This window comes from Macaca thibetana, chromosome 15, assembly GCF_024542745.1.
Source record: "Macaca thibetana thibetana isolate TM-01 chromosome 15, ASM2454274v1, whole genome shotgun sequence".
Lineage (NCBI taxonomy): Eukaryota > Metazoa > Chordata > Mammalia > Primates > Cercopithecidae > Macaca > Macaca thibetana.
The window spans coordinates 13,682,434-13,709,427 of NC_065592.1; the positions used below are offsets into that span (position 1 = coordinate 13,682,434).

At 39.6% G+C, this 26,994-nt stretch overlaps 3 protein-coding genes across 14 annotated transcripts in view; all 3 read left to right on the forward strand.

Moving 5' to 3' along the window:
- Positions 1-12,518, forward strand: part of SCAI (suppressor of cancer cell invasion) — a 200,490-nt gene extending 187,972 nt beyond the window's left edge. For all 3 annotated transcript variants that reach the window (XM_050760601.1, XM_050760600.1, XM_050760602.1), the window contains one exon: positions 1,971-12,518. In XM_050760601.1, coding sequence (XP_050616558.1) covers positions 1,971-2,117 — 147 coding nt within the window. In that variant the 3' untranslated portion in view covers positions 2,118-12,518. The remainder of the gene's footprint in view (positions 1-1,970) is intronic.
- RPL35 (ribosomal protein L35) overlaps positions 1-26,994 on the forward strand; it is a 199,427-nt gene that overhangs the window by 94,634 nt on the left and 77,799 nt on the right. The window contains exon 1 of one of the 6 annotated variants that reach the window (XM_050760631.1): positions 21,070-21,079. The exons of the other annotated variants lie outside the window; for them this stretch is intronic. The gene's annotated coding sequence lies outside the window, so the exon portion shown is untranslated. Of the gene's footprint in view, positions 1-21,069; positions 21,080-26,994 lie in introns of those variants that run through there. 6 annotated transcript variants of the gene reach the window in all.
- GOLGA1 (golgin A1) overlaps positions 13,849-26,994 on the forward strand; it is a 69,101-nt gene continuing 55,955 nt past the window's right edge. Inside the window, exons 1-5 of one of the 5 annotated variants that reach the window (XM_050760593.1) lie at positions 13,849-13,867; positions 14,887-14,936; positions 16,167-16,456; positions 23,596-23,686; positions 26,373-26,447. In XM_050760593.1, the coding sequence (XP_050616550.1) occupies positions 16,322-16,456; positions 23,596-23,686; positions 26,373-26,447 (301 nt within the window). In that variant the 5' untranslated portion in view covers positions 13,849-13,867; positions 14,887-14,936; positions 16,167-16,321. The other 4 variants (XM_050760591.1, XM_050760589.1, XM_050760592.1 and 1 more) reach the window with 4 other exon arrangements.

Consider the following 26,994-nt stretch of genomic DNA (forward strand, 5'->3'; position numbering starts at 1 on the left):
GATTTTAGGGTAAAGGTGTTTAGTCTTTTACCATAAATTATTATGTAAATTGTTGGTTATTCATAGATACCCTTTCTCAGATTGACTGAGCTCCCTTCCATTCCTAATTTACTAAGAGTTTATATCAGGAATGGGTATGGATAATTGCCAAAAACTTGTTTCTGTATCTACTGATCTAATATATTCTGTTAATGGAGTGAATAACACTAATTGATCTTTTAATGTTAAATCGGCCAGGCACAGTGGCTGATGCCTGTAATCCCAGCACTTTGGGAGGCCGAGGTGGGCAGATCACCTGAGGTTGGGAGTTTGAGACCAGCCTGACCAACATGGAGAAACTCCATCTCTACTAAAAATACAAAAATTAGCCAGGCATGGTGGTGCATGCCTGTAATCCCAGCTACTTGGGAGGCTGAGGCAGGAGAATCACTTGAACCCAGGAGGTGGAAGCTGTGGTGAGCCAAGATTGTGCCATTGCACTCCAGCCTGGGCAACAAGAGTGAAACTCCATCTCAAAAAAAAAAAAAAAAGTTAAACCAACCTTGCATAGCTATTAAACCCATTTTGTGGTCATATTTTTGCATTTTGTTGTCCTTTTTGCATTGCTGGGTTCAATTTGCTAATATTTCATTATGGATTTTTATATCTGTTTTATGAATGATTTTGGTTTTTATTTTTTTTATCATAATGTCTTCATGTGGTTTTGTTATCAGGATAGTGTTAACCTCATAAATTGAGTTGATATGTTCTTCATTCTCTTCTATTTCTTAAAGAGTTTGTTTAGATCAGTATTATTTCTTCCTTGAAGCCACCTGGGCTTCACGGCGCATAGACTGGTTGAGCTTAGGAGTTCGAGACTAGCATGGCCAACATGGCAAGACCCTATCTCTACAAAAAATAAAAAAATTAGCTGGGCACGGTTGTGCGCAGCTGTAGTGCCAGCTTCTTGGGAGCCTGAGGTGGGAGGATTGCTTGATCTCACTGCAAGGCTGCAGTAAGCCAGCCTGGGCAACACAGTGAGATTTTATCTAAAAAAAATTTATTTTTGTAATGTGTAATAAGTGAGTCCTACAGGCAGAGAGAAGTTAACGTTTGTATATATGAACTGTTGCATGAGATGTATAGAAAAGTAGCAACTTCTGCAGGAAATTTTAAATGTATGGCAGGATTATAGTTTATAGAACTTACCCACTGAAGAAGAATTTCTAGGCTGGGCGCTGTGGCTCACGCCTGTAATCCTAACACTTTGAGAGGCTGAGGCAGGCAGATCACATGAGGTCAGGAGTTCGAGACCAGCCTGGCCAACGTGGCAAAAAGCCTGGGCTGGAGTGCAATGGCGTGATCTCAGCTCACTGCAACCTCTGCCTCCCGGGTTCAAGGAATTCTCCTGCCTCAGCTTCCTGAGTAGCTGAGATTATAGGTGCCCACCACCATGCCTGGCTAATTTTTGTATTTTAGTATAGATGGGGTTTCAGCATGTTGGCCAGGCTGGTCTCGAACTCCTGACCTCGTGATCTTCCCGCTTTGGCCTCCCAAAGTGCTGGGATTACAGGCGTGAGCCACCGCGCCCAGCCACCCCAGCCTCATTTTAATTTCCAAAGCAATATCTTTTTATTTAACGTATACTTGTTGAAATTCTATATGTGTTAGGATTTTCCCCCCAGTAGCATGAATTATATGGTTTCCACATGATACAGAGCATAGTGTCTAGCAACAATAGGCCTCAGTAAACATTTGTGGAATAACTCACTAAATGAATATATTATGTTGAACCATCTGAAATTGTCATTTTTAGAGGTCAAAATGGTTAAATATCAGCAATTCAATATTCAACAAATATATTAACAATAAGATTCATTCCAATATAAAAGAGAAAATACATATTATATTACTCCTTGACACTGTATCGATGTGTAAAATTTTCTTTCATTAGACCGCAAAACTTGACTTTTCTCTTTTTTGTCTACCAGGAAACACGAAATTATCCAGAATCATATCCACAACTGCCAAGGGATGAAACAGTGGAGAATCCTCATCTCCAGAAGCACATTTTGGAATTAGCATCCATTCTGGATGTTCGAAACGTGTTCTTTGAGAATACCATTGATGACTATTAAAACAAAAACCCTCTTGTCGAAACAAGTTTTCATTTTCCACAAATTTTAAATGGTGCAGTTTTCTAATGTGATAAGACACATAGTGGTGTTACTTAGTTTTTATTTTTTAATTTAGGGCCACCATTTTAAAAACAAACTGAGGAAAAAAAAGTTCACACTTTTAGGGCAACTGTTTTAAAATGCAACCTTTCAGGTCTTTTAAAATCTTAATCTTGGAATTTTTATTTTTTGATTTTGAGGGATGGATATTTACCTCCAACTTCTAATCCTACACTCAAATAGTCACTATTCTCACCCTGAGAAGAAAAAATCATTTATTTTTGTATAATGAGGTAAATCCAACTCTTATACTAGGACCTAAGTTAAATGTCTGGATTTGGAAGTATGTAATCGTTCGTAATGATGAAGCTAGCCACCATGGACTACTGAAAATCAGGAACAGAGTCCCTCCATAATATATTTTTTCTCATTCCAACTTAGCTGGTAGAAAAATGTTTGATTCTTTGAAACATGATCAAGCCAGTTTTTGAAATCATTTAATTTCTTTCAATACTGTCATAATATCAGAAATTGGATTGAATTGCATCTGAAAGCTAGATCTTAATTGAGGACTTGAGATGGTAAATATTACTTGGAATGTATGAGTATTGTGTTATGAGATTTATTTGCATATTTTCTTTTCTTTGTAGTCTGTGAATGCTGGAAATGAAAAAGGAAACAACTTTGAAATATTTCAGTCAAAAAACCATGTCATTGGTTTCATGATACAATGTCTCCAATAGGAATTCTATTTAAACTCTTGGTTTATGAGATCACATTTAAAGACTGGATTTATGTCTGTGGCATAAAGTTTTAATTTTTTGCCTCATTGAAATTTATGAGACTTCAAAGTCAGAGATGTTTTAAATTTTGGTAAGGGGTAACTGGATGTTATGAAACCTAAAATGTAAGTTGGTTTTGCATTGACAATTTTGAAATAAGATTTATTAATATTTCCTGTATTTAGTGTTTTATATTCATGCACAAAATTTTTATTATCTTAAATAGGACTCAGTGTATATTATAAAGATTTTTCTTTTTTGTATTTTCCTTCCCTTTCATTCCCTTTATAATTTCACAGTCACTTACTATGAAGTTCTCCCCTCCTTTTTGATGACCCAGCATTCAGTTTCAGAAATCTATGAATGAAAAGGCCTGATACCTAATTTTCTGTACAGGATCACATCTGGCAGTCCCAGGGGAAGTGAGGTGATTGCTTGTGATATCTCTTTCCCATGGCCCTAGGTAAATTTTACTCTGATTTTTTTTTTTTTTTTTTTTTTTTTTTGAGACAGAGTCTCGCTCTTGTTGCCCAGGTTGGAGTGCAGTGGCGCTATCTCGGCTCACTGCAACCTCTGCCTCCCAGGTTCAAGCGATTTTCCTGCCTTAGCCTCCCGAGTAGCTGGGATTACAGGTGCCCGACACCATGCCCGGCTAATTTTTGTATTTTTAGTAGAGATGGGGTTTCACCATGTCGGTCAGGCTGGTCTTTAACTCCTGACCTTGTGATCTGCCCGCCTCAGCCTCCTAAAGTGCTGGGATTACAGGCGTGAGTGACCGCACCTGGCCATTATTTTTTAACTTGGTTTTCATTTCTGGCATAGAGACTAATTTGGGTCTAAGTTATTCCCATTCCTGCTCTGATTTGCTGATTTTTCAAACCTGAAGTCTGAAGTTACCGTTTTGGGGTTTGGGGACTTGGGGGAGTATTCTGTTTACTTTTTTTTTTTTTTTTTTAAAGAGACAGGGTCTTGCTCTGTTGCCCAGGCTGGGGTGCAGTGGTACGTTCATGGCTCACTGCAGCCTCAAATTCCTGGACTCAGGCAATCCTCCCACCTCAGCCTCCCAAGTAGCTGGGACTACAGGCATGCGCCACTGTGCTTGGCTAATTTTCTTTATTTTTAAATTTTTTGTAGAGATGTGTTCTCACTTTGTTGAGCAGGCTGGCCTCAAACTCCTGGGCTCAAGTGATCCTCCTGCTTCAGCCTCCCAAAATGCTAGGATTACAGGTGTGAGTCACTGTACCTGGCCTGTTTACTTTTTTAAAAATATTTTTGTTTGTTCTTTCAAACAGTATTTCAGAAAGCTTGGGAAAAGTTACCCTGGAAAGAGATTTCCTTTGCTAGTGGGTTTTCATTTTCAGGTAAAGACTGCTTTCCTTTTTTTTCAGTATGCTTTCCTTTTTTTTCAGTAACTTAATAAACTTCATAGCTTTCCTTTAGTAACAGTGTTCATTGACCTACAGCAATAGACTATTTTCAGTTTTCTGACCTCTTGTTTCAATTCCCCTTAAGTCCTGTGCCAGTTATGCTCCTACCAACACAGAGTTTCCTGTCCTCTAATGTTTAAAATAGTATTTACTGTTCTGAGCTTTATCCTTCCCTGTTAAGCATAAAGAACACTGGTCTGAGAACTAGGAGACCTAAGTTCTAGTCCTGGCTTTCCTGGTAACTAGTATTATGCCCTTTGACAAGTGTCTTCATGTCTCTGCTTATTAGCACTGTCACCGTAAAATGAAGAGGTTGGCCCAGGTTCTTTCTAACTCTGATTCTGTAATTTGGACTCTTGGTTCCAAAAATATTGATTTCCCCACTCCAACCACCAAGAGAACTATTTACCCTGTTTGTAGTGTACACAACATTTTCTTTTGTAGGTCACATTTACTTAGATTTTGTTCAAGAAAATCTGGGCCCCACTTAGCTGTTTTAGAAACTAGTGCAGACGGAGGCTCTCCTGAGGAAATTAGAGCTTTTATGATTAGAAACATGTTTGTCTAAAAATGAGGGTCTTAGAAATCACAACATTGACCCTCATGACATTGCCCCGTAAGCTAGTAGTGTAATTCCTTACAGGTAGTTAAAAACCTAAAGTGGACTGAAGTGATCTTGAATCTTCAAAGAGAGGAAAACTGTGCTGGAAAATGTTATTGTTTCATTGATGCCTTCAGAAAAATGCGTATTAAACAACGACTATACTCCAGATTTTCTTCTGGGCATTGGGGAAGCAAACAAAGTAGACTTAAAAATCCTCGTGTTCATGAAGCTTACATTCTAGTAGGAGGAGTAAGGCAATAAACATAAGTAATTTATGTTAGAAAATGTTAAGTAGGATGGAAAAGTGTAGATTATGGTAAGGTAAATCTTTTGTTTGTTTTCTTAAGGATAATGTTTAAAAGAGTGATGAAGCCAGGCATAGTAACATGCCCCTAATTAGTCCCAGCTGCCTGAGAGGCCGAGGTGGGAGGGTCACTTGAGCCCAGGAGTTTGTGGCTGCAGTGAGCTGTGATTGTACCACTGCACTCCAGCCTGGATGACAAAGCAAGACCTCATCTCTGGAAAAAAAGAAAAAGTGATGATCAGGGTAGGCTTCATTAGGAAGGTCACATTTGCAATGAATACTGTGTCTTTACTTTTTATCATGAAAGTTTTAAATATACAGTTTTTTTTTGTTTTTTGTTTTTAAGATGGAGTTTCGCTCTTGTTACTCAGGCTGGAGTGTGGTGGCAGGATCTCCGCTCACTGCAACCTCTGCCTCCCGGTTTCAAGGGATTCTCCTGCCTCAGCCTCCTCAGTAGCTGGGATTACAGGCATGCACCACCACACCCAGCTAATTTTGTATTTTGAGATGGAGTTCTACCATGCTGGTCAGGCTGGTCTCCAACTCCTGACTTCAGGTGATCCGCCAGCCTCGGCCTCCCAAAGTGCTGGGATTACAGGCATGAGCCACCACGCCCAGCCTAAACATACAGTTTAATAAACCCTCCTTGTACCTCACCCAGCTTCTGTAGTTCTTTAATCAAGGGAGAATTATGTAAAAGGACAGTTGCCCAATGGGCTTGAGCTGATAGTGGCAAAAAATTTCATTTTTTTAAAGTGCATACCACCTGCCCTTTATAAATATAAAAAATTTAAGCCCTAATGTATTTAATTTTATAATTCATAAAAATTTAAATACAGGAACTAAGAACAGAGCAAAGCAAAGGGAAAAATCACTCCTTTGTTTTCAAATTGCACAAATTCTCCCTGGAGATTCTGATACAGTCTCTCATCTCTCTTAAGTATCATTATAAACAACATAGAAAGCATAACACTGCAAGAAGTCAGTTGTACACAAAACAAAATGAAGCACAGTGAAATTTTCTCTTTATCTGTGTATTTCTGAAGTTGGTAAAGCAACTGTCTTCTCTATTTTACAGAAGAGAAAGCTGAGACCCATAGTGATGGTCTAGTGATAGAGCTAGAACTAAAACTCAAATCTCCTCATCTCAGCCCAGTCTTCTCAGTAGCTCAGACTGCTTTCTATAATGAACAAGAAAGAATAATTAGGGATTTGTATTTTGGCACAGAACAGTATCAAATTTTTATTATAAAAATCCACAAGTCTGACATTTTATCTTTTATTCTAGCCAGGATGTATCCTTCATATGCATGTGTGTGTTTCTCCTAGAAAGTGGTGCTCTTAAACCTCTCAAAGCACAGAATTTATTGTACTCTCTTTATTTTTACCAAATTGAAATGTTTTAGGATTTCAGAAGCAAAGTGCAATCCAATTGTGGCTGGAGTTTTCCTGATAGAGGATCCGGGTGGTTCCCTCCCTTCCAAATTCTGGCTACTGCCCTTTATTTCCTTTGTGCAATAGAATTCCCTGAAACAGATTAGGGGGTAATTGTACTGAATTTAGTCAGGATAATGGGAAAAGTGACAAATCAGATTTATGTATTAGGTATTAAGGAGCTTTCTGTAGCACTCTCCTCCAGGTTTAATCTCCTCTGACATGTGTGATTTAGTAACTTTCTGTCTCTGAGAAGCAGTTTGGACCCAGTTGAAAAATCTAATTTCTGGAGACTTGTAATCAGCTTGATATACAGAAAACATTCTGGACTGGAAATATAGTCAGGTACCAAGGTCTGCTAACTTGGCCATTGCCAGTGATTCAAAACCACCTCCCCACCCTGAGTGAGTAAAAGATTTGATACGAATATGAATGCTATGAGTCTTCTGGTGATATTTTGAGTGTGTATGTTCCTGTGTGTGTTTGGAAAGCATAAGAGGGTATTTACCTTGAGGGCTCTTTTGTTGACCTTATTTATTTGAAATTCTTATTTTATTTGTAATGGCATATGTATATTTTTGTGATGCTACATGCAATCTCTGTGTATACTTTTTGTATATATGTGTACATATTTGTAAATATATTGGTATGCAATGATACAGTATGTGTATATTATGTACCCATACCCATTGTGGGCTGAATTTATTTAAGTTCTGTGAGGACATCCTAGTGGCATTGTTCATGCTGCTGTAATTAGGTTGTGGCTGTATCTCATTCATAAGTCTCTATTTTGAGGGGCTTGTGTTTGGATAAAATGGGCTAATTTGGAGTTGAAATTAGGATATGAAGATCTTAACAGAAAGCTGGATATTCTTAGCTTTAAAATCACCTGCAAATTTTTATTTAAACTGATGATAAATTAGTGATATAAACCTGAAAAACCTAAGTATGTGAAACTGAGACACCAGCAGATTCTGAAGCTGTAGTAGTCCTTTATTTTCTTGATCCATGTTTAAGTATTATTACTGAGTAAATTATAGTGGGGCTTAATAGGCTGTGGAAAACAGATTGCTTTGATCACATTTTAAAACATAGGAAAATGTCCATTAAATAGAGGAAATATATTCCCAGTTGTCATTTTTACGCCTCATACTGAATTTTGATTTTGGAACAATTTTTTTTCATCAGTGTGCCTCGTTTTATGTGTCTCTGTGAGGCAGAAAAGGGGGCATTAGCTAAGGGACGGCCCAACTTAAGTAAGGTAGGATTTAATGAGGAACAGGAGGTTGTTAATTTGTATATTTGCAGCAGCTATGATTAATTTAGTCCTGTCTTGGCATTTCTAGCTACAGATTTTTTCTTATTGGACTTGCATATCAAAGGTGAGTAGGCTCATCTGAGAAAATGCTTCCACTGAATAAAATGCCTCCACTCGTATTGCTGTGTCTCTATGAGACCACTTGTGTTCTGCAAGTTGATGATATATTCACACATGAAGTACAGTTTTTAATATTAGATGCATGGTGTGCTATAAAAATCTGGGCCTTCAAACCTCTCCCAAGGATGATAGGGTTGGGGAGGATAAGAGGATAGTAAATATGTGCAGTGCCAATTTGTGAACCTATAGAATGTTGCCAAGTATCAATGTTTGGTTACTTCAGACATATTTATTTGCATGAAAGAGTGTAGGAGATGTTTAATATACACTTAAATACATTCACTGCAGAAATTAAGTAGAGGTTATTTTTGCATGATAAAATGTAACTGCAAAGCAACTTTTTACACCAATATTCTTTGGAAGATTAAATCTCTCTGATCCAATATTAAATTATCTTAAAATAGAGAAATTATCTCAGGAGTGAGTTTTACCACCCAAAAAATGTTACATTTGCTGATTCATTGTATTTTAAATAAAACAGCCAACTATTCCTAACACTTTTCAATTACAGTATTTAGAAATAATCATAACAGCCTTTTTCTTGAATAAATATTAAAATTTGGTCATTTATTATTTCTGAAAAATCAGTGAAAACATCCATAGGATCTGATGCTGTGTTGCTTGAATAATCAAATCATTGTTTTTGCACTGGAGAGTAGTAGAGCAGATGATATACCATTTAAAATTCATGGAACTGACTCAGGCTCCTTGTGGACATTGAGGACAGTAGTGGTAACGAAAAGTACAGTAGAAAAGACTTGACATAGTGAATGTGACCTCTAACCCCAGCCGTTGTAAAGCCAATAACTTTGAGGTTGAATAAGGTAAAACTTGCTTAGAAAACCCAGCTCTTTCCCTTTAGTCTCCTGCGCTCTCATACATTGATACTTTACACCTATTTTTGCTGTACCTCTCAGTCTTTCCTGGATAATGGGACCATTTTACCTTAAAAAAAAAAAGAAAAAAAGCGATTCATCTTCCTCAAACTAGAATTTCAAAGCCTAATACTACACTATGTTCCAACTTCATTGAGTTTTGAACAAAAGACTTAAGCATGCCTTGTGTTTAAGGAAAAATAATTGATGTGTGAATGGAATCAATCACCTATTGATGGGAAGGGTATCAGGACGATGTAGGGTGATCTGCCTTTAATTGGGTAGAGATAACTGTATTAAGTATAATTTGTTGGTGCCATAGAAATATTTCCTTTGGAATTCCATTAATATGAAATTTTTTTAAACTAAAATTGGCATTTTATACTTATTAGTTTAGTGTAATATTGACTTTTGAGAAGAATTCCAACTTTACGTGACATTGTTATTTAATCACTGATTGAAGAACCATTCTTAATTTTAAAATATTTTTGTTAATTTCTTTTACAGTTTTAAAAATTAATAATATTTTTATTTTTGAGATGGAGTTTCGCTCTTGTTGCCCAAGCTGGAATGCAATGGTGCGATCTCAGCTCACTGAAACCTCTGCCTCCCGGGTTCAAGAGATTCTCCTGCCTCAGCCTCCCAAGTAGCTGGGATTACAGGCGTGTGCCACCATGACCAGCTAATTTTATATTTTTAGTAGGGATGGGGTTTCACCATGTTGACTAGGTTAGTCTCGAACTCCTGACCTCAAGTGATCCACCCTCCTCGGCCTCCCAAAGGGCTGGGATTACAGGTGTGAGCCACTGTGCCCGGCCTAAAAAAATTATTTTTTTAATAGTTATCAGACTACTCTAATCAGTGTGATTTTTAAACATACTTGGACAGTAGACTGTTTTTTTTTTTAATAGTTTGAAGTCCATTATATTAAAACTACAAACTCACTTATTCAAGCCTAAATTTTGTCATAGACTATAAATTGGGGATCAGTTTCCTAGTTTGGTGGACAATTCCAGTCTATCTACTAAGACAATCATCTTCTTAGGTGTAATATTGTTTATTAAGACATAGGTAATATTAGGTTTTATACTTCTCTCCTAGGCTTATGGAATGAAAGCTAATAGGCTGAATTATATCACTTTCAGAATGAAACAGGGAATTATGGCTAGCCTTCTTACAGGTCTGCAGTAAATGATACTTAAATGTTTGTTACATCACTGATTTTCTTTTCTCTTCTGAAGCTGTTGTGAATGTCCACTTTGCCAGGATTGAAAGTTGAAATTTGTAAACATTACAGTTTGAACCATACATTTTCTCAAACATGAAATCAGTATGAATAAGTATAAAATTTGAAATGATCATATATGATAATCCCAAAAGTAAATACTTCCAAACCATAGAGGGATAACCACTGTATTTTAAAAAATATTATTCCCACCCTTCTTTGCATGCTATTAATTGCTTTTTTCCTAAATTAAAGCTATGTATTGTGGTATATTAAAAATCTGCAGGAAAAATTTGCTTAAAGTGTTTTAGCACAATAAGAATTTTTATTACTTAGTAGTTGGAGACCAGCCTGGGCAACACAGTGAAACCCTGTCTCTACTAAAAAAAAAAAAAATTAGCCAGGCGTGGTGGTGTGTGCCTGTAATCCCAGCTACTTGGGAGGCTGAGGCAGGAGAATTGCTTGAACCTGGGAGGCAGACTTTGCAGTGAGCCGAGATTGTGCCATTGCACTCCCGCCTGGGTGACAGAGCGAGATTCCATTTCAAAAAAAAAAAAAAAAGAATTTTTATTACTGTTTCCTGAAAAATGGTTTTTGTTAACTCATTGATTATATCATTAAAAATACCTTCTAATGGTTCAGTACAATAATTTAGAATTTGATTTGTGTGGCTTTTTATAGTTATCTGAATGCATTCCTTTTGCCACATAGACCATATGGCTAGTTCTACTGTTTTTTTTTTTTTTTTTTTTTTTTTGCTTGTTTTTAATAAACCTTGCTGTTCAATAATCAGAGAAACTTTTATTTTGGAGGATTCTTCCAGTTGAGGTAGAAATGTCTTACATAATAGGAAAGGCAGATACAAAGTCCTAACATTTTCATAGCAGAGTTTACAAGTAAAATAACTTATCCATATAGGTTATCTTCATTGTGTAGCACCAGTATAAACAATGGTTTCATTAATCATTGAATCAGATGAAGCAGTTATAAATCACTTTTTACTTTGTGCTAAGAATTAGTGTAATTTCAGGCCACTTTATTATTTCCTCTGAGCAGTTTCCATTGTAAGGTTGAGTTTCCCTTTTTAAAATTCAAATCATCACTAAAGGTTAAGATAATCAAATAGGAGTTAAAATAAGTTATGTTTGATCTTTTTCCCTTGAAAATAATGGTGAACTTATTGTCTACATTCTGATTACTAGGCAGAAATGCACTTGTTTAAATCATAGCAGTAATTACATTTGGAGAATATAATTACTCGATTTTCTAGTGGTGTGAAATACTTAAAAATTGTGCTTGTCTGTAACTGAAATGTTATAGAATTGTAATACTATAGGGATTATAGAGTTATATTTATTAGCTCTCCTCAAGAGACTGAAGCACAATATTTTTCATGTAACAATTCTTATCCAAGTGCTGCTAATCTGTTGTGCAAATAATGAAGCTATTTGGTTGCCTATTTAGCTATTCACAAATCACTGTAATCTTTGAAACAATCTTGTTGTTCATTTGTATTAATATTTGGATATTGTGAGTTAATACTTTAGGAAAAAAAAATCCATCGACTCAGCCCTGTTAGCAAAACTGTTTGGATTCATTAGTTTTTATATGTGTTAACAGTAGAATAAATTTTGAAGGGGCTATTTACTACCAATGACTAAGGGGAAAATTATACTGTCACTATCATTTGACTTGAACATTTGTGGTATTATAAAAGTCTTGTCAGTTGTGTTCTAAATTGCTTAAGCCATACGTTCTCTTAAACAGGATGTTTTTTGTTTTCTTCCTTTCTAGCAGCCTTTTTCTTCTTTGTTATGGTTAATCCTCCATAGATTTTAGAAATTGAGAAGTTCTTGAAACATTTTATTTTCTTGAGTTCATCACTTTTGACTCTTGTATGAGATGTGATTTGTCATAAAAGATAGCCTTTCACTACTTCACTAAATGAATTTCAGAGTAAACACTGTGATTCTGCAGAGCGGATTCAGTAGGCTTTCCAATGTTTTCTCCTGCGATACAGTGCCTACCACCTTGAGGGCACTTCAATACTAGAGGATGAAAACTGAAACGTTTTGATGTTTATTGAATAACGAGATTAGAGAATATTTGATTTTTGTTGTCAGTGTATTAAAGAAATTTTCACATTGATAAATGTTCTCTAGGAATGTGTCTACATTCATCAGGTGTGAACTCCTGTACATGAATTTTGTATCTTGAATCCACATATATATTAAGTGTATCATCAATATAAAAATAAACATTATTTGCTTAAAGTTTTTGGTACTTTTTCGGTATTGACAGCTGAACTGTTAGGGTTTGCTTCATTCACATATCTCAAAGGCTTTGAACTATCTTGGGGTTGATGCTTCTTGTTAGTTTGTAAATGTCTGAATCCTGGTTTTGGTTTTTCCGTGCCCTGCTCCTGGAACACGCGAAGGAAGGGGCTGTTGAAGAATTGGGTGAAATCTGCTTACTCTTGGGCTGGTGTTAAGTCTGGGGATGGAACCAGAGTACTTAAAGTGGAATGGCTGGCTTGGCACTGACGAGTTCAGGGACCTGACTTAGGTTACTGATGTGGACCGTGACTTTTTGTTTGAGACAGTTTCACTCTTGTTGCCCAAGCTGGAGTGCAATGGCGCAATCTTGGCTCACTGCAACCTCCACCTCCCAGGTTCAAGCGATTCTCCTGCCTCCGCCTCCCAAGTAATTGGGATCCGAGGCATGGGCCACCAAGCCCGGTTAATTTTGTAATTTTAGTAGAGACGGGGTTTCGCTATGTTAGGCTGGTCTGAACTCCTGACCTCGGGTGAACCACCGCGCCCGGCCTGGAATGTGACTTAGAACAAGACAGTTTTTCCTGTTTTGTTTTTTTCTTTTCCTACTGCCTGTATGATTGCTATTTACTTAAAGAGACGGAGTCTCGCCGCGGTGCCCAGGCTGGTCTCGAAGCCCCGGACCCAGAGATCCTCCCAACTCGGTCTTCCGAGTAGCTGGGACCACAGGAGCGGGCGCCGGGCACTTTTGATGCTTTGAACTTTCTTCCTAAGGAGAAAGGAGACGGCCCAGCAGCGGATGGTGAAGCTAATCCAATATAGTGAGCTGCCACTAGCGTTTTTAAGTGCATTACAACGTGGTTCTGCTGGACGTTATGCACTCGGTTGCGATATAAAACGCATCATCTACAGGAGGTGACAGGCGCCAAAGTTTAAAAACTGGTCTCAAGGTGTAAGGACTAGTTTCTGGAGCTACTGCCTTCTGAGTGAAGATGGAGGCGCAGACTTCCCGGGTCACACAGTGGCAAGGCAGCTGCCTAGGGTGCGGCGGGACCGGGCGGCACGGGGGGCGTCTGGCCAAGCAGCGCAGCCCGCGAAGGGTTTGTAGCCAGCACAGCGCAGCGGGGCCTGTGGCACGGACTGGTTCTTTCACTTTTGACACGAAGCCCCTCCCACTTACCACGCTCTGCACACGCCCCTGTTAAAATAGAAAAAGACCAAGAGAGGCCTCGGAGACTCAGTCATCATCTGCGTCTCTGGCCGCTCGCTGACGTGGCGAACTGAAATGACTGAGCGCCCGGCTAGGCACTCGCGCACTCCAGCCGTTCCGGCCCAACCGCCGCCCAGAGGTTAGAACAGTAGCCGCCAAAGGCCAAGCACGGGCGCATGCGCGCGTCGGACCAACTCCCTCGCGCAGTCACTTCCGGCGCGCTGGGAGACGTGCGGTTCCGGGTCGCTGCTCGGCTCTCCAGCCGGGCGGTGGGGGCTGGTGACGCGGTCCGGGGCTCACGAGAGGCCCCGGAGGCGGGGCTTTGCTGGCTGCCCAGAGAGAGGCAGGTGCGCGGGCCAGGACTCCGGGAATGCGAGTAGGCCCCTTATTCTCCCGGTGGCCTCTGTCTGTCCCCACAGCGGCCCGGTCAGGGTTGCCCAAGCCCCAAGGCGGGGGGCGGCACCGGGGTGCTGAAAGGGTGAGAGTGGGGGCGGAGGCGGGCTGCCCCGGCCTGGGAGTCTGGAGCCTAGGATTCCGGGATTCCTCCCTGCGCGACCTTGGACAAGTCGCTCCTCCTCTCTGGGGCTCAGTTTCTCTGCTGTCAAATGGGAGAGATGTTGGATCCTTCCTTTATTTGATAGTCCAAGCACGGGCGGGGCTGGAGGGAGCCTGAGGGAGTGAGATCCAAACTGCCGTGGCAGGCACCTGCCTGCCTCCCTGGGGGTTAGGCATCTGTCTTTACCCAATCTTGCTTTGCTTTTTCTCAGTGCAAATCCGTGACCAGACAGTCCAGGGTCTGGCCAGGTAAACAGTGTGTGAGTATAGTAATCAACTGAGAAATAAATACTGGCCCCAGGAAAACTTAACCTCATTCAAATTGTTTTGCTTAGGGCTCCCAGGGAGAGATGAGTTTAGGCACCCGCTGTGGTGATCAATTCTGTTCTGTGCGCTTGTAAGTGACGCTCTTAGGCAAATAACAAATTCATAGGAGATCAGGGTTAGGGAGGGTATCCCACTGAGAGTTGTGACAGGTTTTCTTACCCCCTTTAATCCTTCTTTTGTCCCTCTTCCTTCACTACTTCTCCCCATCCCCACCCAACATTTCGGCCATACACTTGAAAAGAAATATCCAATGAATTTTATTTTGTCTTCATGCAGGACAGAATGCTTTGACCTCCAAGCTGTTTTAGATCTAGTAGATAAGCCAGGTGAGTAAGTGGTTTACAGACATTGAAAGTAAAGTTTCTGAAGAATTGTACAGACTTAATGGAGGATCTGAAGTGGTAAGATGGCATTTGTGTATCTCAGAGCAGAGCTTAGGTGTCCTCCACAAAACATGGAAAGTTAAGGTTGGAACCAGAATATTAGTGTTTTATACACCATTGGGAGGAAAAGATTTTTGAATCTTTCTTTGAATATCATGTCAAACATTCTGAAGAAAAGAAACAGGCCGGGTGCAGTGGCTCACACCTGTAATCCCAGCACTTCAGAAGGCCGAGGCAGGTGGATCACCTGAGGTCAAGAGTTTGAGACCAGCCTGACCAACACGGAGAAACCTCATCTCTACTAAAAATACAAAATAAGCCGGGCGTGATGGCGCATGCCTGTAATCCCAGCTGCTCGGGAGGCTGAGGCAGGAGAATCACTTGAACCAGGGAGGTGGAGGTTGCAGTGAGCCCAGATTGTGCCATTGCACTCCAGCCTGGGCAACAAGAAAGAAACTCCATCTCAAAAAAAAAAAAAAAAAAAAAAAAAGAAAAAGAAACTGATTGGAGGTAATTTTATCAAACTCAGAACCACACAGCGTCTCCAGAAAATGTTCAAGGATATCAGATACCTATACAACAGAGTTGTCTGGCTTGTCGTCTTTTTTCTGTTACCAGCTTTTCCTATTGGACAGTTGATTGCAAACCATCCTGAAACAGTAGGATATTACACCTTTTACATATTGAATTACATATTGGATATTGGATTACATATGAATCGAATTACATGCGTTTTTCCCTTCAACTTAAAAAAATAACACTAAACTGTAGTTAAGCTTATTGGAGGAAGGATTTGAAATCATTAAGTCACGAATATGTGATGTTGATGTCTGCTCTGGGAAATTTTACCAAATGTGTTATATGTCATACTCAACATGGCGTAATTAAAAAAAAAAAAAACAGAGATTTGTGAATGAGAGTCCTCTGTTCAAATACCAGCCCTGCCACTTAGCCACACAATCTTTGATAGATTACTTCATCTCCTTGAGACTGGATTTCTTCATCTTATATGCATATGAAGCACCTGAGTGCTTTTTAAATGTTTAGTAATTGTGTTCTATAAGTGTACATGTAAATTATGAAACTTAATTTTGAAATCTAAAACTTAACAACTCAGATGTGAAATCTTTCCAGTGTTTAACTTTTGAACTGTCCCTTTCATCTGGTTTATAGATCCTGTGTTGCCATAAGCCCTTGGCCCACATTTAAGTGGGAATGCAGCTAGCTTGGATGTCTGAAACTTTGTAGGCACCTGTGTCTGATTCCTAAACACAGGCACCAGGACTACTGAGAGCTCATCATCCGTGCCGGATAGCCACACAGCAAACATGTTTGCAAAACTGAAGAAGAAAATTGCAGAAGAGACTGCTGTTGCTCAGAGACCAGGAGGTGCTACTAGGATCCCACGGTCTGTGAGCAAGGAATCAGTTGCCTCAATGGGAGCTGACTCAGGAGATGACTTTGTAAGTATCTTTACTTAAGAAATATACTTTTGCAGGAAATTCTTCCAATAAATATTTTAAATTGCTTGATTATTTCATACCTTTCATGATTTGTAGCTATATAAGAGCCTGTACATCTGATTCTTCTTACTCTGAGGTACCTTTTTGTTAATTTTTGGTTTGTAAATGTTAAGGTACTCTTTTTTTTCCCTTATTTTTCTGTGAATTCCTCTTCATATTCTCTCCAGTGTCCTCTTGTACTGTTTTTCCATCTGTGTACCTTGTACATCTTCTTTTGCATTTCATTTCTGAAAATGTCTGGGCCTGTTTTCATTGCAGACATATATACTTATATAACAACTAAGTCATTGCTGCTTAACAAGGTCTCTGAGTTGTGGTAAGGGGTTAGCCAGAGTGCATTGTTGTATTGGGAAGGTTGATGGAAAGATGGCAACAGTGATTACAGTATGTTTCTTTTTTTCTTTTTCTGTCTTTTTTTTTGAGATGGACTCTCACTCAGTAGCCTAAGGTGGAGTGCTGTGGCCTGATCTCAGTTCACTGCAACCTCTGCCTCTGGGGCTCAAGCAATTCTTGTGCCTCAGCCTCCAGAGTAGCTGAGACTACAGGTGTACTCCACCATGCCTGGCTAATTTTTTGTATTTTCTTAGAGACAGGTTTTCACCATGTTGCCCAGGGTGGTCTCAAACTCCTGAGCTCAGGCGATCCGCCCGCCTTGGCCTCCCAAAGTGCTGGAATTACAGGTGTGAGCCACCATGCCTGGCCTACAATATGTTTCTTATTAGTAAAATACATTTGTGGCTATAAGATTTCAAAAAATGAAGATGTTGCTATATTAGGGAAATGTCATGCTTAAAAAATAAAGTGTGGCTTTTGCATATGACAGGATCCTCTTAAGTTAGATAAATTTCTCTTTTTCTTTTTTTTTTTGAGACAGAGTCTCACTCTGTCACCCAGGCTGGAGTGCAGTGGCATGATCTCAGTTCACTGCAATCTCCACCTCCTAGGTTCAAGCAATTCTCCTGCCTCAGCCTCCCAAGTAGCTGGAACTACAGGTGCCCACCACCATGCCCGGGATAATTTTTTTTGGTTTTCGGTTTTTGGTTTTGAGATGGAGTCCCGCTCTGTCACCTAGGCTGGAGTGCAGCGGCGCAATCTCGGCTCACTGCAATCTCCACCTCCCGGGTTTAAGTGATTCTCCTGCCTCAGCCTCCTGACTAGCTGGAACTACAGGCGCCTGCCACCATGTCCAGCTAATTTTTGTATATTCAGTAGAGACAGGGTTTCACTATGTTGGCCAGGCTGGTCTCGAACTCCTGACCTCATGATCCTCCCTTCTTAGTCTCCCAAAGTGCTGGGATTATAGGGGTGGGCCACCAATACTTGGCAATAAATTTCTTTAAAACTCATTTATAATGCTTGATATGTATAAATGAATGTATATAATATATATGTAAAGTATAAAGCATAAAGTAAATCTATCACTCATCTGAAAAAATAGAACATTATCAATTCTGTTAAGCCACTTATATGCTTCTTCCAATTTCCTCTACCCAATTTAGGCTAGCATAACCACTATTCTAAATTTTGTATTTTTCATTCACTTGCTTTTTAAAATATCTTACCAGATATGTATGTATTCATAATTTATTATTTAATACTGCTTGTTTTTGAAGTTATAAAAGTTGCACACTGTAGACTTCTTGGATTTCCTTTTTAAAAATTTAATTCAACATGCTTATAAAATGCATCCATGTTATAGGAAGCTGTGGTTCATTTGTTTTTACTGCTGTATAAGATTCCAGGCTGGGCACAGAAGCTCATGCCTGTAATCCTAGTGCTTTGGGAAGCTAAGGCAGAAGGATTGCTTGAGGCCAGAAGTTCAAGACCAGCCTGGGCAACATAGCAAGTCCGCATCTCTACAAAAGTTTTTTTTTTTTTTTTTAATTAGCCAGGTTGGTGGTGGTATGCCTGTAGTCCTAGCTTTTTGAGAGGCAGAGGCAAGAGGATCACTTGAGCTCAGGAGTTTGAGATTGTAGTGAGCTATGATCGTGCCACTGTACTCCCACCTACACAACAGAGCGAGACTCTTGTCTCTAAAGATTAAAAAAAAAAAAAAAGATCCCAGCTTTAGAAAAGGCCACATTTTATCTCTGTCTTCTGGCGATAGACATTTGAGTTGTTTCCATGGTCAGATGAGTCTTCCTCCTGCTTTCTTATACTGCCTGGATCCCAGGTCAGATTACATGGCAGAAGCTATTAGGTTATCGGGATGGAGCAATAAGATTACCAGGTCTACATTATCACTGGTTCCTATATTTTAGAGGAAATATAAGCACACATTTGAGCATCGGGCTGAAGGATGTAGTTTTAAGGCTGGGTTCTGTGACAGAAGGACCTGCTTTGCCTTCATTTTGACATGCTAAATGAAGTCATTTATTTAGTAATGTATCCCAAATACAGAGATTGACCTGGATTCAGGAAGTACTTTATTTTGGGATTTCTCAAGTTTTGAACTTAATACAGCCTGATCCTCAGTTCCTGTCTCCAGACCCTTATACCCAACTGCATATATTTCTCCAAACAGATGCCTCCTCTGTGGCATCTCAAATTCTAAATGAACAAAATTGAATTCATCATTTCCATCTCCAAACGTGCACCTTCATCTTCCCAAGTCACCAGCCAGAAACCTTGGAGGTATTTTAGACTCTTCCCTCCTTTCACTTCTTGATGTCCAATCAGTCACCATGTATAATGGCTTCTATTTCTTTTTTTCTATTTTTTTCTGGAGACAGAGTCTCACTCTGTCTCCCAGGCTGGACCCTGGGTTCAAGCAATTCTCCTGCCTCCGCCTCCCAAGTAACTGGGACTACAGGTGCATGCCGCCATACTCGGCTAATTTTTTTATTTTTAATAGAGATGAGGTTTCACTGTGTTGCCCAGGCTGGTCTCGAACTCCTGAGCTCAGGCAATCTGCCCACCTCAGCCTCCCAAAGTGCTAGGATTACAGGCAGCTTTCATTTCTTAAATGTCTCAAACTTGCCTCTGTACTCCATCTTCTAGTAGTACATTTACTAGCACAGGTTAAGCATCCCTAATCTGAAAATTTGAAATCTGAAATACTCCAAAATCGTAAACTTTTTGAGACCAACATGGCCACAAGTGGAATATTCTACACATAAATACTTAACACAACTTTGTTTAATGCATAGTATTTAAAATATTATATAAAATTATGTTCAGGCTATGTGTATAAAATGTATATGGAACATAATTTCGTGTTTATACTTGGGTCCCATCCCCAAATTATTAATTAAGTATATGCAGACATTCCAAAATCTGAAAAAATCCTAACTCCAAAACACTTCGGATCCAAAACTGTTTGGGTAAGAGATACTCAACCTATACTATCATTTGATTTCAGACTGCCTTTCTTTCTGGGACAAATGTTGTAGTCTGTCTGGGTTCCCTGTCCCCAAAGTGACCTTTTGTTTTCTTTGAGACAGGGGTCTCTTTCTTTCACCCAGGCTGGAGTGCAGTGGCGCGATCACAGCCCACTGCAGCCTTAACCTCCTGGGTTCAAGCGATTCTCCCATTTCAGCCTCTTGAGTAGTTGGCACAACAGTCACGTACCACCACACCCAGCTAATTTTTGCATTTTTTGTAGAGACGGAGTTTTGCCATGTTGCTTAGGCTGGTCTTGAATTCCTGGGCTCAAACAATCTGCCCACCTTGGCCTCCCAAAATACTGGGACTGCAGGCGCTAGCGGCTGTGCGCAGCCCAAAGTGATCTTTCTAAAAGCAGATCTGTTGATGTCTCTCCAGTACTTGAGACTCATAAAACTCAGTGGCTTCCCCATCATTTTCAGGATGAAGTACAAACCCATTATTATAGCATAATGGTAAACTGTCATGGTCTTGTCTCAGTCTATTTGGCCAGCATTTTCTCACTGTACTTTACTACACCCTGTGCTACAGCCAGATTGAATTTATTGCACTTTCTAGAATGTACCACATTCTTTCATGCCTACAATTTTTGCACATGCTGTTTCCTGTCTCTAGAATGTCTTGTCTCCCCTTTCACTCGTGCATTCCTCTTCCAGACTGTTGTGCGTCTTAAGACTCAGCTTACATGTTACTTCCAGGAAACTCCCTTGACCTGACCTTCTCCTCTGGCAGCCCTCTCTCCTTTACCCCTGCTGGCTGTTTGGTGCCTTGTCTTCTGCTAACCTCTGTAATAGCACCTACTGTATTGCATTATTATTGATGATTTGCTTGTTTGTCTCTTCCACTGAACTGGGAGTTTCATGAAAGGCGATAAGGGAAGTGTAGCCCTTAGGAACTCAGGTGAGGTTATAGAGCCATATCTGCTCTATTATTTTTATGTGACTTTGGGCAAGTTTCTTCATTTTTTTCTTTCCTTATTTTCCACATCTATAAAATGGGGATAGGAACTGTATCTATCTTTATTAAAATATGTGTGTCAAGGATGCCCAAGATCATCCCCAGATTTGATTATTCACTAGGAGGACTCATAAGACTCAGCATACAGTTTTACTCACTGCTGTAATTTATTACAGTGAAAGGATCTAAAACAGAGTCAGCAAAGGGAAAACGTGCATGGGGCAAAGCTTGGAGGAAACAGGTGCAGGCTTCCAAGATTCTTCTCCCAGTGGAGTAACATAGGACACGCTCCATTCTCCCAGCAATGAGTTGTGACATCACATGTAAAATGTCTACCAGGGAAGCTCATTAGAGACTCAGTGTCCAGGGTTTTTATTGGGTACTGGTCGTGTGAACACCCTCTGCCTACTGTGTATCAAAATTCCAGACTCCGGGCCAGGTGGGGTGTCTCACACCTGTAATCCCAGCACTTTGGGAGACCAAGGCGGGTGGATCAGTTGAGGTCAGGAGTTCGAGAGCAGCCTGGCCAACATGGCAAACCCTGTCTCTACTAAAAATACAAATATTAGCTGGGCATGGTGGCACACACCTGTAGTCCCAGCTACTCAGGAGGCCCAGGAGAATCGCTTGAACCCAGGAGGCAGAGGTTACAGTGAGCCAACATTGTACCACTGCACTCCAGCCTGGGTGACAGAGCAAGACTCTGTCTAAATAAATAAATAAATAAATAAATAATCCAGACTCCAGAAGGAAACCAGGTATTCAGCATAAACCATATTTTTGCACAAACATTTTAGGCACAATGAGCCATTCTTAACAGAATAATGGGAACCCTCCCAAAGCCTAAGTTCCCAGATGCCAGGCAAGGACCAACCTTAAAAGCAGGCCTTTCTAAGGACAACAGTCTGAGGCCTGTAATGTCAGTTCTTCTGCTTAGGATGTAAAGCACTTAGCATGGAATCTGGCTCTAAGCATTTCATAATTAGCTGCTGCTGCTGTTATTTTGGATAGGAGCTCTTTGTTTCACCACTATTCCTAGTGCTTAGCACAGTAATGAGACATTCTATGTCTCACTAACAGTAATAATCATAACAGCTTCTTATACTGCTAGTGCTGTGGTCTGAATGTTTGTGTCCCCAAAAATTGATATATTGAAACCTAATCACCAGAGCAATGGAATGAGGAGGTGAATCGTCTCCGAGATGATTAGCTTATGAGGGAGGAACCCTCATGAATGGGATTAGTGCCCTTACAAAAGAGGCCCCAGAAAGCTGCCTTGCCCCTTCCACCATGTGAGGGCACAGCTAGAAGGTGTCATGTATGAACCAGAAAGTGGGTCCTCACTAGACACCCAATCTGCTGGCACCTTAATTTTGGACTTCCCAGACTCCAGAACTGTGAGAAATACATTTCTGTTGTTTATAAGTCACACACTTTATGGCATTTCCTTATAGCAGCTCAAATAGACTAAGACAACTAGTAATAGATGACACATATTAAAGCTAATATGTGCCAGGCTGTGTTTTAGGGATTTGACAAGTATTGATTTACTTAATCCTCGTCACAGCTCTGTGAGGCAAATGATATTTGTTATCACAGATTGCAAATGAGGAAACCAGTGCACAGAGAAATTGAGTAATGAGCCTAAGTTCTTACAGCTTGAAAGTGGTAAAACTGGAACCTGAAGCAAGGTCTTCAGACACCAGAGACTCTCCTCTTAACTGTCCACTGTCCTGACTCTCGGTACATATTGGATGGGCAGTTGGCTGGACATGTAGATGAATATTTGAAGTGAATTATTGAATCATCTTTAAAAACATTTTGGGGATACAATGGGAAACATGATTAAGGACTGGATGTTAATATTTTTTGTTAGGAATGATAATCATATGTTGTCTATGAAGAGAAATATCCTTATTTTTAGAAATAGTTATCAGAGTATTTAGGATGAAATGTAATGATGTCTGTTATTTAAATTACTTCAGAAAAATAAAAATTGGTGAAACAAATAAGGCAAAGCTTCAGCAATTGTGAAAGTAGATGGAAAGTGTTCATTAGACCAATTTCTCTCCCTTTCTATAGTTTGAAAAATTTTATAATGAAAAGTAAAAGAGATTTTAAAAACTGAGTTATTAGCAATCGCAAGCAGTGCCCATAGTAATAGTAGTATTCATTTATTTTAAAATAATCTGGTTTTTTGGGAAAAATGTATGCCTCATTAATATATTGGTTTGTTGAATGCATATTATCTGCTGAAGTCTATGATGCAAATTAGAGTTTTAGATTGATATCCCTTTGTTTTATAGATGAAACTTTATCAATATTGGTGAAAGATTCATAGTCATAGGCCAGGTTTTGATCCCTACAGAACTCCCGCCCTCTTTATCCCAGGACTTTACTTTTGGAAAGATAAAGTGATTTTTTAATCGTGGCAAATATAGTTTTTGTATTACATACTTGCTATAATAATGGATCTATTTACTATTATTTATTTCAATAACATGTGTACACATACGATATATCTGTTTAGCATCTCCTCTCTCCTTCACTTTAAGAGGCAGAAAGCATTGCTTCCACTTTCCAGGTAGAGAAACTAGGCCCAGTTACGTTAAGAAGCTTTTCAGTGACTACAATTAATTGAAGTGTAACCAAACCTAAAGTAGACCTGTCACTTTCTGGCTCAGTACTGTGGTCTCACACATATATGAATTCGACCTTCCTTGTGTCTACCTCAACAGGCTTCCGATGGAAGCAGCTCCAGAGAAGATCTTTCGTCCCAGCTTTTGAGAAGGAATGAACAGATGCGAAAGTTAGAGGCCAGACTTTCTGGTATGTCTAAGAACTTGTAAAAAACAAACACAAGAAACTTGCCTTGCTTGACTCTTCCTATAAAATAGCCATATAGGATGACTTTATAGTTATTTTCACATATCATTTTGATCTTTTTAGATAGGAGCAAGTATACCCTCTTCTTTTTTTAGTGTACTAAATAGTGTAAATTCAAAACTGAATTTGAAAGTTTATTAAAAAAATTTTTCTGCTCCTGAGGTTTCTAGCCATGGAAATAAAAGATGGTAATAGTGTATGTACAATGGATTTGACCATCTTCCACCATTAGCATAGCCTGCTTTCGGGTGGAAAGGGATAGGGTTAGTTTTTAAAGGGAATGGCCAACAGATATTGGATTCATCAGCACCAGACAGAGATTGGTTCTATGTTGCCACTTCCTGCAGCTCATACCACCTGTGTAAGTGTCGTTGTAGGTCTTTGGGCCACTTTTCAATGGTATTTCTGACTTCAGCACCTGCATAGAAGGTGTAACTCTCATTATGTCTTTTGTGTGCAGTTTACATAGCTCCCATTATATCCTTTGCCTGAGGAGGGCATGGTCATGATAGAATTGTGAGTTATTATTTTGGTTTCTGCCAGTGGATACGTTTGGAAAACTTCATCCTATAAAGTGGTTCATGGCTTCTGTGTCTCTTTTTGTCCCTTGGCTTTTTTCTTTTTTTTTTTTTTTTTTGAGATGGAGTCTCGCTCTGTTGCCCAGGCTGGAGTGCAGTGGCGCAATCTTGGCTCACTGCAAGCTCTGCCTCCCGGGTTCATGCCATTCTCCTGCCTCAGCCTCCCTAGTAGCTGGGACTACAGGCACCTGCCACCATGCCCAGCTAATTTTTTTTGTATTTTTAGCAGAGACGGGTTTTCACTGTGTTAGCCAAGATGGTCTCGATCTCTTGACCTCGAGATCTACCTGTCTAGGCCTCCCAAAGTGCTGGGATTACAGGCGTGAGCCACCATGCCCGGCCGTCCCTTGGCCTTTTAATGCCCATTTTATTGGAGTAAAACAGCAGACCCAAATTCACCAAGTGGTATGTGAAATATTTATATTTGTGTAGCTATCAGACCCGGATTCACCACATTGTATGTGAAGTATTTGTATTTGTGTAGCTATCAAAAGTTCATAGCATAATTCATAACTACTAATTATTTTGTCCTCACTAGAGCCTTATTAGGCTTAGCAAGGTTAAGGCCTTACAAGTAGTAAACGGTAGAGCTGGGATCCAAACCCAGATTTATTTGATGCTAGAGTCTTAATTCCATCTGCTTTAAACTTAATTGTTGCTATCCTGTTACTCCTACCCATACATAGTATCAGTAACAGAGGTAAAGTAATTTTACACTTGTTTAATGTTGAAGAGAGAGTTATAAAATAATATATGTACCTTCCCCATATGGTAGGAAGAATAGTTGGGCTTGACTTACATTAGAGAAGGGACAGGGAAGAGAGCTGCCATTTATTGGGCCCACTATGTCCTGAGTATTGTCCTACAGTATTAGTATGAGTAATAATAATTGTCACAGTGACAACAATAACAGCTGCATTTTATTTTATTTTATTTTTTATTTTTTATTTATTTATTTATTTTTTTTTTTTTGAGACGGAGTCTCGCTCTGTCGCCCAGGCTGGAGTACAGTGGCCGGATCTCAGCTCACTGCAAGCTCCGCCTCCCGGGTTTACGCCATTCTCCTGCCTCAGCCTCCCGAGTAGCTGGGACTACAGGCGCCCGCCACCTCGCCCGGCTAGTTTTTTGTATTTTTAGTAGAGACGGGGTTTCACCATGTTAGCCAGGATGGTCTCGATCTCCTGACCTTGTGATCCGCCCGTCTCAGCCTCCCAAAGTGCTGGGATTACAGGCTTGAGCCACCGCGCCCGGCCAACAGCTGCATTTTATTGAGCACTGTGTGCAAAGCACTTAAGGCATGTAAAATGTTTTATTATCTAATGCATCGTTTGTGGTAGGTACAATTAATATCATTTAATATATGAAGAAACTAATACTACAGGATCAATAATTTGCTTAAGGTCCGCAGCTAAGGACTGACAGAGTTGGGATTTGAGCTACTGTCTATGTTTTCACTAAACCATAATTATCTTCTTTGGCCACCTAGATAATTAATTCTGACATTCACATTTTTAATATAGCATAGGTAACCAAGTTCCTGTGTAGAAAGGGAGCTCACTTTTTTAGAGAATTAAGTGCTATCACTATAAAGACAATGCTGCACCTAAGGTGTTTGTTATCGCCCTAACTACTGTTCCTGAGTTGTGTGGACTGTAAGTGAGCTGTTTAGTGAGTTCGCTTTGATCTGTCCTACTGCTAAGGCTGGAAGAGGAAGTGGAAACTGAGATTTGAAATTAAGTCATGAGATAAATCTGTGTTTTTCCTAGCAGGACATTTCTGATCACTAGGCTAAGCCTAATTCTTGTTTTCCATCAAGGCTAAACAAACCTGCCTTTTTGTACTCACCATTTATACACCATGGATAATTTGTACTATACTTGTTTTCCTGTGTTGTTCATTGTTAATGGGAGGCTGTCTGCCTAGCTTTCCTTAACAGGAGTGGTTTTCAGGTTAAGAAAATCATCATCATTTCCACTCATTTTTTGGTTTAATTAACTTCCTTTCCTGATGTTTGTCCATTTCTGGTATGTGCGTCACCCTCCTCACCCAAGACTATGCTGAACAGGTCCGAAACTTGCAGAAGATAAAAGAGAAGCTTGAAATTGCATTAGAAAAACACCAGGATTGTACGTATTTCTTTCCTGCTTTTTCAATCTCTTCAAGCTTTAGTTTTTTGAAATGAAACAATAGCATATGGTTAAGCTTGTCCTTCTTGAAAGCATGAATCTTTATTTTATAAGTAGTATACTTCTTAATCAAGTTGATAAAACATTTGGCTGATATAAAAGTTATAAGTATACAAGTTTTATTTATGTTGCTTTATAAAGGCATGATTCTTAGGAGTAGGTCATTAGGTGTATCAGCTTGTCTCTATCCAGTTGACCCCTTTATTTAGGCTGCCCTCAGGTTTTAATAAAATCTAGTACCTATCCCTTAGGTCTGGATTAGGAAATGGTTTCTCACCACAGCTTCATTACTGCTGTGTTGAGTAACTGGGAGAAATCCCTGTCATCACTCCCTCAGCAATAAAGCATACATTTTATGTAGTCTGCCCTAAATCATATGTTCTTTGGGTACCATCCAAGAAAGATGTTAGTAGAAGTAGAAAGTTATTTTTTTGCTGATATGTACTAAAAAAACTTTTAAGGAAAATAAAAGCAAGGCTTTTTGTTT